The sequence below is a fragment of the Pomacea canaliculata genome, linkage group LG6, assembly GCF_003073045.1.
Source record: "Pomacea canaliculata isolate SZHN2017 linkage group LG6, ASM307304v1, whole genome shotgun sequence".
In the NCBI taxonomy this organism is placed as follows: Eukaryota; Metazoa; Mollusca; class Gastropoda; order Architaenioglossa; family Ampullariidae; genus Pomacea; species Pomacea canaliculata.
Window position 1 is genome coordinate 14,826,388 of NC_037595.1, and position 12,858 is coordinate 14,839,245.

The following is a 12,858-nucleotide window of genomic DNA, read 5'->3' on the forward strand; positions in this document are numbered from 1 at the left end:
ACTTATGTGCTTGTGTGGACTTACTGTCTATATATTTTATACGTAGTTTTCCCAATTTTCTGTAGATTTCTTTAGCGCCTTGCATTTTTGTGTCAAATATTAAACAATATATTATTGACTAGTCGTTCATAGAGTGCGCACTCTCCCGCAAAAAAGCAGCTGGCTGCATTTTACACTCCTGAACTGAAGTGTGGCTAAATGCATTCACGCACACACAGACAAATGAACGCACACATCATGCAAACAGTTGCTCAAGATTGTGTCCAGGTACCAGTATTGCCGTTCCCGTTATCTCGTGGTCTGGCATAGGGAAACTTCTATACAGGAGATTCTTGTGTCACGATGACCTCGCCTTCGTCAAAAGCCGGTCGGTCTGCTTATGTGCGGCCGAAGGTCGGGTAGGGTTCACAACTGGCTGCACTGTGGCTGAGAGAGGTTCTGCCTTGCTGTTTGATCTACCGAAAATCAGGTATGTGGCATATTTTGTCTGCGTCAGTTAACAGATGTATGACGACAGGCAAGATGCAAGCATATATAACCTCTCCATCCCCCGCTCGCTGCACTGCCCAGTCGCCCCCATTTGCTTTATTCGCCGGCATTCATTTTTCGTCCCAGCGCACGTCTCACGTCTCCAAGTGCAGCCGACCTGCTGTGACGAGAGGCGCTCTTATCAGCCTGCAACCGCACTCGTCCAGTACACGTCTTCCACATATGCTGTCATCCCCCAATTCCCCCCAAAATAGAAGATTAACAGAGGATACTAGCATGTTTTTCTTCATCTCTCACAGCCTGATCGATGGCCCCTCCCCACATCCCCACACGCACACGCACAGAGAGACAGTGCAACACAGTTAAACAAGCTGCTGTACTCTCTTTGCTGGTCACAAAAAGAAGTCAAACCCCTCTGCTTGACATCATGACCTTAAAACAAATATGGACAATAATGTTCAAACTGTTCGTAGCATGGAACAACAAACTGCGGAACCAGCAGGCAAAGGAAAAAGATAATACTTTCAATGAATGGCTGATTTAAAACAAAACAAATACTGGCTCATGATTGCTGTGCTCACCGGGAAATGATTCCCTTTGTGAATTACACCACGAACTTGTATTGGTGGACTGCTGGCAGACGATTTTTTTTCTCCCCAGTTCACTACTAAAACGAGGCAGTTGTGTACAAAGCTTCCGGCTTATTCACAGTTCAGATTAACGACTAAAACGAGGCATGTTTGTACAAAGCTTCCGGTTTATTCAAATTCTTTGTTTAGGCTCGACGAGACTAACAGACGAGAACTTTGATCGCAAGAGGCTAAGCGTTGGTCTTGGCAGACAGGCAGCAGTCCACCTATACACGTCCGTGTTTACACTGACCAACTTTGATAATGTGAAGAGTGATGTCCCCTCGCCTAACAGGCTGAATGGTGCAGCTCTGTGTGTGTGTGTGTTTTTTTTATCTACGATCTATTTTAATCTACGATCTATATCTTGTGGGTAGACATCCTCTGTGTCTGCGGCTTTCTACCTTTTGTGTGTGGGTTGTTTTTTGGTTTTTTTTATGGACAGATGAGATCAACCTTTTCGTTGACCAACGGTCTCCATGTCCTGCTACTTCGTTTACGGAGCGTGGTATTTAACATTTGCTTCTACAGCTGTTGTGCATCCACATGCTTCAGACAACACATGCTTCAGACAATGCACACGCTGATCCTGACTACAGATACTGTCCCACTCAAAGATATACACGCACTCATGCACGTGCACACACGCACTTGTTTCGAAAATGCACATTTTGTTTGATAAAACTTGTCCTGTTCCTTTTCTATTAATATGTGAATGTGCGTGCCTGCATGTGCCTATGTGTGCGTGGTTGCGTGTAGCTTTTTACTGTGAGACGATAGAACCAGTGGACCATGGAGGTGGGCTTGTGGAACATGGTGGCCATGCTGCTCTTCGTACTGGAGGCGTACCACGTGTTGGGACACACTGCCGTCCTCTTCCGCATCCGCATGCTGCCACGCCGCGACCTGGTGCGCATCCGCTCCTACTTCTTGCTGGACGGCTTCACCACCTTCGTCGTGGCCTTCTTCGTAACCGGCCGACTGCAGTGGCTGGTGCTGCTGCACCTGGTCCAACACCTGTACTACTACTTCACATGGGAAAAATCTAGCTTTGCCAAAAGGGTGAGCTCTGCTGTTAAGAAACATTGTTGGTACACATTGTTAGGTGGTGTTTAGTAGAAATTATGGAGTGGTGTTCATTGTAGATTAGGAGTGATGTTCAATATAGATTAAACAGTAGTGTTCAGCGCAGATATAAAGGGGTGTTAGTATACATGATAGGATAATATTCTGTATACATCATTGAGTGGTGCTTGATATAGCGTTCAGAGGAAGATTATCATAAAGAGCTATTATAAAGTCATACAAATTATCGGCCAGTTTTATATTTAACAAGAATTGTGAGTTCTGAAAGCGATCGTTGTCGCCATCGTGTCGCCCCATGTACGTAGCACGTGTGCAGGTGGTGGATTGGAGCTCACTGGACTGGCTGGAAAGTCCACGGGGCGGCAAGATGGAGCTGGATAATATTCTGGGCACCTTCTTCGACATTCTGGTGCACGCCAGCAACATGTGCGTGCTATGCTCCTACCTGACCTCAGTGCACGTGCTTTTCCTGATGGCGTTTGCTCAGGTGGCTGCTTGCTTCGTTCTCTTCAACCCTCGTTTGGCCTGGAGCTCGCCCGGCGCCCTGGCACCCTGGGTACAAAGGAGGATCTCCCCCCTGCAGTTCCAGTAGCGAGCACGGGGCTGCTGGATGCCTGCTGTGCCTGACCATTTCATTTTTAGTCTTTTTCTCATGGTCTTTAACTCCTAGTAGATTTTCATTCCAAAAGAAATTAAGTCTACAATTTATCCCCCATACTCGTGGGGTTTTGCGTACCCTGAGCCTCTATAGCTCCTCTAGCTAATGTTTTTGAAAGCATTAAAAGGTGGGCTATTGATGCCAGCCCGGTGATACTTTGCAAATTAATGACTAAGTCCATGTAATCTCTCAATGATCTGGTAAATCAAGAATCCTCCCTAAGTACGTATGTGTTAGTATGGAAGGTGGATTTGTACATACTAGTATTATTAAGTGCTAAGTTACAAAATAACCAGTTCCTGGTATTAACCAAAAAGAAACTTTTTTTTAAATCAAACTGTGCACAGAACAATTATAAGGGACAATTATAAATTATACCACTACGACCTAGTCAGATTGTCAACATCGTTAAATGTTTGTCAGATTATGAAAGATTAATTGGTTTTTCTGGTACATAACTATTCGTAGTTATAGTGGATACTACTTTGTAACACTTGAACAGATATTTGTTGTGATCTTGTACTGTTGGGGTAGTTTCCCTTTGATTGTAGGTGAATGGTGTTAACAGCGAAGGCCTTCTAGATGATTTGACTGTGATAATAAATGGTGGAACAGAAATAAACTTTTTTATTATTAAGTTATTTTATTTTTGCTTTATGAGGTTTAAAATCTGTCATTGTCTTTTATTGTAAGTTTGTTCTGAATTGCAATCGCTGTTCGAGAGACAATGCTTTCAGACTTTCTTGACGATTGTCGCCCCGACGACAACCCTCAGGGTGATGCTTAACTAAACAAACTTCCACTAAACACAAACATCACGTGCAGCACCTGATGTCCATGACCTCGTGCTCCGTGCACACTATGACAGTAAATAAACACCTGTTTTCATATGTATATTTAATCCAGTGATGTTGTCTTAACTATATGTGCAAAATTTGAGTATTTTAATGAATGGCCCTATTTACACGAAAATAACAGGCCTGATGGGAAATATTTGCAATATATATAAATACATAATCTTTTATTGAAATAGGAGGAAGAAAAAACAATTTGACAGAATAAATATTTGTCCTTGCTATGTGTGTTTCAGTATACATTGAGTACCGATTATGAAATCTGTGCGCCATTCTAGCTGCCCGCAGTGGGCGTTCGAACAGACTGTTTAAAATAAAAATGACAAAAGGATGTTATACGACAACTATAAACAGTGACTATCTTAATCGTTCTAAACTACTCAAACTCTATTGTCACAAACTTAAAGGCACAACGGTTCCTTTCTCAGACTACGAGGACACACCTGTAGTCGTACTAACTACAGGAACGCAGAGGCTAGCAGGTCTCTGACTGGTATGTCAAGAAACAGCTATGCCATCGGATTAAATAATCAGTTGTCAGGCAGTGGTTGCAGCCAACGAAAAATATAGGAAGTGAGGTTTTGCGGGAGTAGGGAAGAGGTAGAAAGTCTCACGACTCTCCCATCAGCGTCATCTGTGCAGGTGGCGCTGTGAAGCTGTCCCATCACCCAGCAGTCCGCCCACGGCTCTCGGTCGACTTCGGGCATTTTTTTCAGTCTTCACTGTCGTCTAGCTCGCCGTAGAATAGATAGTGGCGGATGCTGTCCGGTACCGGCAGCTGCTGCAGGTCACAGTAGAAATGGCGGCCGAGATGATGGCGAATCCACTTGCGGCACAAACAGCGCAGCGACATGACGTCACGAGCATGCTGCAGCCAGTGCTGCAAGTCGGCCCGTTCAAACAGCTGCTGGGCCTCTGGCAGGGCAAGACACTCGCGTAGGTGTGGCAGGTCGTAGCCGGTCAGGATGAAAAACTTGATGACGTGCATGCGCGCAGGACCAGCGCCAGACGTATGGGGCAGGCCGTCAGCGCCAGGTGAGCGGGGCAGCAGCTGACGTTAGCCTGACAGCTGGCCCGCAGCAGCTCTTTGACGACATGCAGGCGGTTGTTGGAAACGGCGAACCACATGGCCGTGCGGCCCTCCGCGTCCGCGGCCGTGACGTCGGCGCCAGCCGCCAGCAACTGTGCTATGCAGTCGCTGTGCCCCTTGTGCGCCAGGATGTGCAGTGCCGTGCGGCGAGAAGATGGCAGTGCCACGTTGACGTCACAGCGGCCACTGGCGGCCAACGCCTTCACCACCCCAGACAGGCCCTCCGCCGCCGCGATCAGCAGAGGAGTTAAGCCCTCGCCATCCACTACGTTCACCTCGGCCCCTGCGGCTAGGAGCTGCGCCACCCCCGTGGCACTCTGGGCGGCATAGTGCAGTGCCGTGCGGCCGCTGTGATCCGCCATGTTCAGCGAGCTGCTGCTGTGCTCCAGCAATACCTACAGTTTACGTTTGTTAAAAATAAAGAGGCAGGAAGGTTTTAATTTTTTTTCAGAAACCGTAACAAGACTCATACACTAGATGATGTTCAGTAATGAGAGACACACCCTACATGTTCAGTAATGAGACACATACCCTATATCATGTTCCGTAATGAGAGGCATACCCTAGATAATCAGTAAGGAAAGACACACCCTAGATTATACGGATCTGTAGTGGTATGAACAGAGATTAAGGCTTGCCAGACATTTTACTTCATTGCGTGACTATGGCACAGTTTTATATGTCGTTTAAATTAAACAAAAATAGCCTGGCCACATATTTGAATATGTATCTTGTCAAGAAGGCCCAGCCTTTACCTAAATTTGGGTCAGTTGGGAGTGCAGCAGGTCCTACCTTCATGACACCGTAGCGCTTATACCTGACGGCCAGGATCAGAGGAGTGCAGCCGGCAGAGTCGCGTGCTCGCAGGTCGGCGCCACACTCGACAAGCACGTGCAGACACTCATCCAGGCCTTCCTGTGCTGCCAGATGCACTGCGGCATGGCGCGCACCCACCCAGGCGTTGACAAGGTCCGGCGGGCCGGCCCGCGCCAGCAGCTCCGTCAGTCGGGGCCAGCGATGAGCCACAGCGACATACAGGGGCGTGTTCTGGCGGCCGTCCACCGCTAGCACCAGCGACAACCCTGTCTCCAGCAGCAGCCGCACAACAGCCTCATGGCCCAGCCGGGTGGCCACGAACAGCGCCTGCTGCAGATCGCGGGCCTGCAACGCTTGCGGCACGGCCAGGTGCAGCTGCACGAGGCGCAGGCTGTTACTGTGAACGGCCTCTAGAAAACTGCAAGCACATATTTTCATCTTCAATTCCCGTCACCAACAATTCTCTCCTGAACATAATTTTTGTGACAACATCAGTCTAAAATCTTGGTTGTTTAAACAGGAGAATGGAGACTTGGACACAACACAAGAAAAAGAGGAGGATGACATGTGTTATTCTTTTTGTGTACTGATTGATCACACATGCTTGATAAGATAATAGAAATAAATCACCATTTTTATAAACGTGGAAATTTATTGCCAGGTGATATTGTACTGGAAACATTTGTTGTTGTTGCTGAGGGCCACAATCACCAATCACAAAATCATCTCTACAACATTAAACTCTACATCAGCTCTCTACAAAATTCCAAACAACAGGATACAAAACTTGTATTGCAGGAAATTTTGATACCCAGCTTATAGACAGATCATGAGATGGTGCTATGGTATTCTTGGTCGAAGCTTAAGAGTAGAAACTACCTTCATGCACTGTGAAGAGAACAAGGAGAGAATTTCCAAGTTCAAAAAATGCACATAGACGCTTTAGATGTCCCAGACTGTGACAATATACAATAGCTGTTTACATATTTCTGAATACTTTTTTATGTGTATGACTGCAAGTGTGAAAGCATGCACAGTATAATTAAAAAACAGTTTCTAATACAATATGGTTTGTAGAACAGCTTATTAACTTCTACTGTTAACTATCTCAACAAAATGTTGTGGCACTTGTTCACAAGACTTGCTGCTTTGCTGTGATATAGCCCGAGTTGCTGGTTTGGTGTAAAATACCAATTCCTCCCTAACAACCCACTCACCCGCCCCCAAAAAAACAAGAATACTTGTCTACAACATCAGTTTCATATTGCTCACATTCAGTTTTTTCATGACTTTTGGAATCTTGTTAAGGATATGATCCTTAAGTCCGAGTCACTTGAGTTGTGGGTCTCACCATCAGACCCAAAGCCACTTTGACATTCTAAATGACTTTCCGTGTCTGCTTCAAAATGCCTTTGTACTATTCAGTGGAACTTTAACTTTCAATGGCTTATGGAATGGATAAGACAGCCAAGTTTTTGCCTTTGTGCAATCACATGCGTGCGAATTGCACTTTATTGCTGTGGTTCTCTGCTTAAGTTTTATCCAGATTCTTGCAATGGTAACATACAATTCATATTTGTAATACAACAGTTTTTAATTTACAGATTTTGAGAATACTGATTTTAAATATCCCTGATTTTAAATGTCAGGTAACAGTCTGTATAAAATTCTTTTATGCATAATTTGATATAGTTGGCTGTAGATATTAAATTTTAACTGCAAATATCTTGTCCTAAACTTTATTCCCTAAAAGAAATTTAAGTTCACTTATGCTGAATCCTGCAATACAAAAGAAAGTTTGCAATGTATAGTTGATATCTCTTAATAAAAGCTAATGTACCTTACCTTTGCTTCACTCAAAAGGCTTCATGTTTGCCAATATACAATGGTAGTGCACAACAAGTGCTCAAGTGTTATGTTTGTCCAAACTCCAATGTCTGTAAACTTTGGATCATAGCTGAAGGCAGAAGGCATTTCAATTTCACATGATTAACTGAGTATATTGGAGGGTATATTAGCTGTGATGTTACTGACAATGGAACTGGCACTACAGCTTGGTGTTGCATAATGCTTGTCTATTGTGCTGGATGCAACATTTGCATGAGCTCGCTTTATGACATCAGTGTCCTGCAATTCAAGTCTCAGGTAAGTATAGTTTACTATGCATGATAATACACAAAACTGCATATGCTACAAACATGAAAAACTGGTGGATTACATTAAACTAACTGAAGGACAAGTGTTGCTATATTATACTTAAACAATTATAAATATTATTAAGGAAATATTTTTAACCATAAAAATTTTACTTTCTATGCATTCCACAAGTACTAACACAAAATACAATTCCAAGAACGAGTAATAAGCTATTAAGTCTGAAAAATCTATGTGTAAATGCACATGCTGCTGGAAGTAATTTCAACTTTGTTTTGCATCAATTTCTAATGGTCTGATCATACATCATGCAAATCTGCATGAACTCTGGTCTGATGAGACCCGTGTTGTAAAATTTATGAGGTAGGTTATATTAAAAGATATAATGTTATCACTTTGAAATAAAAAGCATATATTGTTGCATTTAAGAATAACTTAAGCTCTATCTACTCTACAATAATGTGCTCTTTGTTTGGGTTTTTTTTTTTTTTTTACCTTTAACGGCTCTTTCTGATTCTTTTTTTCTCTCACAGAATCTGTGTTTGTCTTGTGCTTGCTGCTGCCGCTGGAGAATGCGGGAAGGCATTTTTTAAAGCACACTTGGAACTGCATCCAATTTTAACTTTCTATACTGTCGGAAGCAGTTTGTTGCTAAAATAAATGAATCTTCCAAACAATCGTCGCGAAGTGCAATCCACAAATTGTATGATGCAATTTTGGTTCAGAACAATTTTTCCGCGTCGTTTTTACAAACTTTATCCATAATCTCCTGTAAGGGCTGTCCGCTCACCGAAAAACCATGCTTACACTAGATTTGTGGCCTGAAAACATACCACGACCTAACAACGCACATGCGACTGATTGCATGCGTACACAGGCTAACCGCAGGGTTTGTTTTTGCGAAAGAAGCATCATCAACCCGGGAAACCCCTCACAAGTGTTGCTGTGCAAACACTTTGAGGACATGTTTTCTTGGCGAAGAGGGCATGTATAACACAAAATAGAGAGTTTGCACTTTCAAAAATAGTACAACACTCCTCTCTTTCTTTTAGAAGGAACTGGAGACAGGGGAGTAAATATAGCAGGGGACGCAACTAGGGCGAGCGTCCTACAACACTTCATTATGTCTGAGACTGGGATGGAATCGCCAAGTTTACACCAAGCATACCGGAGTATACCAAGCATACCAAGTCTCCATGTCCGAAAATAATTAGTGTCAAGGTAGTGTCTTCGAGACAAGAGAGGGTGTCAGGGGAAGAGGGGCGATAGGGAAAGTGAAGAGAGAGTTGACGAGCACGATTACGTCACCGCCCGCCCTTGACTGCTAGCGTCCTATCGGAGGGTAGAGAAGTAAGTAGACAGAAAGTTGGTCAACCAGAGAATCCGGACGTTAAATCAGCGTGCAGAGGTCAGGGGTAGACAAACAATGGGTACAGCTCACCTGGTCATGAGGTCGGGTGGAGTTGTACAGGTGGTTTGTGCAGCGACACTTGCTGCTGCTCTGTAGGCCCGCGCAGTGCAACAGGGTGAAAGGTCGAAACACAGAAAACAAAACAGCTGTGATGTCGGTGAATCTGCTGCCAGCTAACGGCATCGCTTGCCAAAACACGTCACGTGCCTGCACTCTAGCGAGCAGAAAGCAAGAGCCAGGCTTGACTGTTTGCAGGAGTCAGGACATCAACACCGCCTGCATCCCCAAGCTTTCACATCGCTTTTACCACAATCGTCACATCATCATATCAGCCTCGTCAATATGTGACGTCCCCAAACTATCTTGCTTGTTGTCGGCTATTGTATTTTTCCTTTGTGTGTGTCTATTAATTATTCTAGAAGTGTTTACAGTTTGGGCTAGTTATTATTTCTGTTTACAATTCTATAATGAGACATAGCATATGCATTAAATCCGTACTGATGCCCATATCGTCTAGTACTGGCACGGGACTGAGTTCGAGCAAAGAGGATACCACGAGCGACCACCTGGGCGGAAGCGGCCACGCCCACCTTCGACTAATAGCAAAGTTGATTCTCTTTGGTATCGCCCTTCGTAAAGTATGAAAGCGTGCTCGTCTGATTGTGTATGTGTGTGTCTGTTGCCAGTACACGATCGTCAGAACAAAGGCACGACCGAATCTAGCGAAGTTTACTGGTCTAAAAGGGGCGTGGCCTGACTTCCAGCTCCTATATTTTTGGGGGTTCGAGCCGTAGGAAAGGGAAGTAACATTCTAGGAATTATTACATCTGCTGCATTGCCTCCCTTAGAGCTGTTAGCGTAGTGGTAACGCATGAATAGAGCTCTGGAGAAGTGAGACAGTCCTGCAGGTTCGCAAAATGCGCATTATTTTGGTAGATACTTTAGTCTTAGACCTTTTCGTATTAAATACTTGCCGGCGTTGTCAAAAATTTCCACTGTTAGATATATGATATATGTGATCTTAGCAATCGCTCCTCATACTCCCGCATTCTATCTCTCTCTCCCACAAAGACAGTCACATCGAACAACGGACATTCTTTCTCTGTGCTGCTAAGCAGTGGAACTCTCTTCCACATTAATTCACCACTCGGACTCCGAGGCTACATTCAAACGCTGTCTGAAAACATATCTGTTCACAAAGTACTATCCCTAAAATAATATCATGTAACGACTCCATCTTCACACTGTTTAAAGTACAGTACCTACATCCCTTCATATTTTTATCTATCTGCTTTACGTTCTACTCTTGTACTTCATCTTTATGTTGTTTTGTGTGTCTATATGTACCTCACTGTCCACTGGCTGTTATCTTTCATTTATCATTATTGGTCTGCCTAGAGAGTGCGATCTATCTTGGTCGTGATGCTGCGCGTTATATGTTCCCATTATTATTATTAAAGAAGTGTGGCAGTGAGTGTTTTGCGTCTGTTGTTCTGAGTCGGACCTCATGCAAATCTGACCGTCACCAAATTTGACTAGAATATTCTTATCTCCGGGAAGGTGGCAGGCCATGTCTGGCTAGTTGTTTTGCGGAGTGTTTATTTTGTATGCTAATTTTTCCGTTCGAACTTACCGGTAGCTTCAAATGACAAAATACTACTTCTACAACAACGTCTAATTTGAGAAGGTACCGATATGAGTGAAAGAAGAAGGATAGTGAGAGTGATAGAATAAGTGCATGAGTGAGAGCGGAGGAAGAAAAGAACAGGGTGGCGAGCGAGCGAGTCGCCTTTGGGCAACGATTATCTCCCCACTTCACTACCGTGTCTCTCTCTTCACCTCCTCCCACTCACCTCCTTCCAGTTTCCTCAAGCCGTTTGATGTGTCCCACAGTCAGGAGACAGGATATCATTCAAGCACATCAGAGCACATCGAGTGGAAACTTCAGGCCCCTTCGCTCAGTTATCCTTCCCACTACCGTTGCCGACAATGTACTGGGAACCTCAAAATATTGGGAAAGGGACATTAAGTAAATAAAAATATGTCCGATTGTTTCAGGATTTTGTTACACTGAGGTCATGCTAGCTGCTTATTAAGTTGACTCAAATGAAATGACAGCTCGAAAGTTGACAATAAAATCACAGCTGCAAGAGTTGGCCATAACGGCGAGTAACAAGTAGCTGCTGTGTTACATGATTGTGATGTTTATTACATTCTGTAATGTTGCATGCAATGATTGTGATATTTGTTACATTATACGATGTTACAGGCTGGTGATGTTGGACATATCAGGTGATGTCGTGTTTTGGTAATGGTGGCAAGGTAATGGTAATGACGCTCGTGATGTTAGACACACATCAGCTCGTGGGATGTTGGCGATGGTGGTGGTTGATGACAGTGCTGATGATACATGATGACATATCTAGTCGTCAAGCGTTGGTGTTCCTGAAGATGGTGCTTCAGTGACCAGTGTCAGGCACATCAGGTCGTCTGATGTTGGTGGCGTTGGTGATGGTGGTGAGCTCAATATTGGTAAACGATGTGTGATAAGAGTAGCGCAGAGGCTGGAGATAACAAGAGGTTGAGGTGTTTTTCACAACTCGGGGCTAAAGCGAGGACGGGATCATTGGGAAAGACTACTTGCACTTGGACGTGATAGTTACCAGGCAACCATTCTCTCATCCCGCTGTGCCTATCAGTGGAGGGCCCTTACAGGGTCGGGTCACTAGGGTCAGCGCGAGAGGACGCCCTAAGTCTTCAGCCTTCAACATCCAGCAGCTCTAGAGGCTGCACGAGTAGAGCGCTTGAGACCAGGTAGTTTCTTATAATTAGCATCACTGCTCTTGTTTTTGCTCTTGTCAACCGATTTAGTCACCATGACTGAGCATAAAGACAAGTCGGCACACCACCAGCACGCACGCACGCCACGCCACTGCTGTATGCAGCAAGAAACTGCTGGCAGGTGTCGAGCGCCGGAGAGGCAGCTGCTTGTCGTGGCGTCTGGAACCATGGCAACCACGCAAGCCATGGCGGTTACAAAAGTGAAATCCTGTTTCACTCCCGGCCTCCCTCATCCCATCGATTGTCTCGCCTGCTCTGGCGGCGCTGGCGTTCTGGGCATGGCGCTCAACACCAGCCCCGGCACTTGCCCACGCAAGGCGATTGGTTTGAAGATGAAACCGTTGACAAGAAGGCGAGCTGTCGATGCCGTTCTCAGTCTCTTCACATGACGACAGGCCGTGACGATAGTCCGCGTGTGGATGGAACACTGAGCTGTAGTCACTCCAAATGTGGACAGCGGCGGATCTCACTGTAGTCAATCTCTTTGCTCACGGCTCTTGGCCAATAGAAAAGCGCCATTCAAATAATATTTTGGTATATTATTCTAGCGATTTACTGGATTTTGAGCTGCACCTGTTTGACTCATAGGCAAGGAACGGTTTTCACTGATAACTCACTTCTTTTCCAAAACAAATGGTTTTCTTCCATTCAGGAACTACATACTGATGGCAGATCGCCTGTCGTTGTTGGTCATCAGACTTAATCATTAACGTCTTTCCTATGCTGACGTATTCCAACTCCAGCTTAGTGAAATTACACTCTAGCTCTGAGTGACCAGACTGACTAGACCTGCATTTAGTGATATATGTTGAACTTACGGGACTGGTGTT

The 12,858-nt window shown here is 44.7% G+C and overlaps 2 protein-coding genes across 2 annotated transcripts; one reads left to right on the top strand and one right to left on the bottom strand.

Annotated features, from left to right (window-relative positions):
- Positions 1-327: 327 nt before the first annotated feature.
- On the top strand, positions 328-3,531 carry LOC112566728. Its single transcript, XM_025243064.1, has 3 exons — positions 328-469; positions 1,878-2,180; positions 2,521-3,531. The coding sequence occupies exons 2-3, from the start codon at positions 1,911-1,913 to the stop codon at positions 2,794-2,796; spliced, it is 546 nt and encodes a 181-aa protein (XP_025098849.1). The 5' UTR covers positions 328-469; positions 1,878-1,910; the 3' UTR covers positions 2,797-3,531.
- A 213-nt stretch (positions 3,532-3,744) lies between these two features.
- On the bottom strand, positions 3,745-9,384 carry LOC112566727 (serine/threonine-protein phosphatase 6 regulatory ankyrin repeat subunit C-like). Its single transcript, XM_025243063.1, has 3 exons — positions 9,218-9,384; positions 5,599-6,040; positions 3,745-5,201 (listed from the first exon to the last, which is right to left on the bottom strand). The coding sequence occupies exons 1-3, from the start codon at positions 9,223-9,225 to the stop codon at positions 4,677-4,679; spliced, it is 975 nt and encodes a 324-aa protein (XP_025098848.1). The 5' UTR covers positions 9,226-9,384; the 3' UTR covers positions 3,745-4,676.
- Positions 9,385-12,858: the final 3,474 nt, after the last annotated feature.

Excerpts from the sequence above, each read along its gene's own strand:
- LOC112566728 (XM_025243064.1), top strand. The coding sequence starts at position 1,911 with ATGGAGGTGGGCTTGTGGAACATGGTGGCCATGCTGCTCTTCGTACTG. Across the intron at positions 2,181-2,520 it reads AATCTAGCTTTGCCAAAAGG|GTGGTGGATTGGAGCTCACT; the intron begins GTGAGCTCTGCT and ends GCACGTGTGCAG.
- LOC112566727 (XM_025243063.1), bottom strand. Across the intron at positions 5,202-5,598 it reads AGCGCTACGGTGTCATGAAG|GTATTGCTGGAGCACAGCAG; the intron begins GTAGGACCTGCT and ends CGTAAACTGTAG.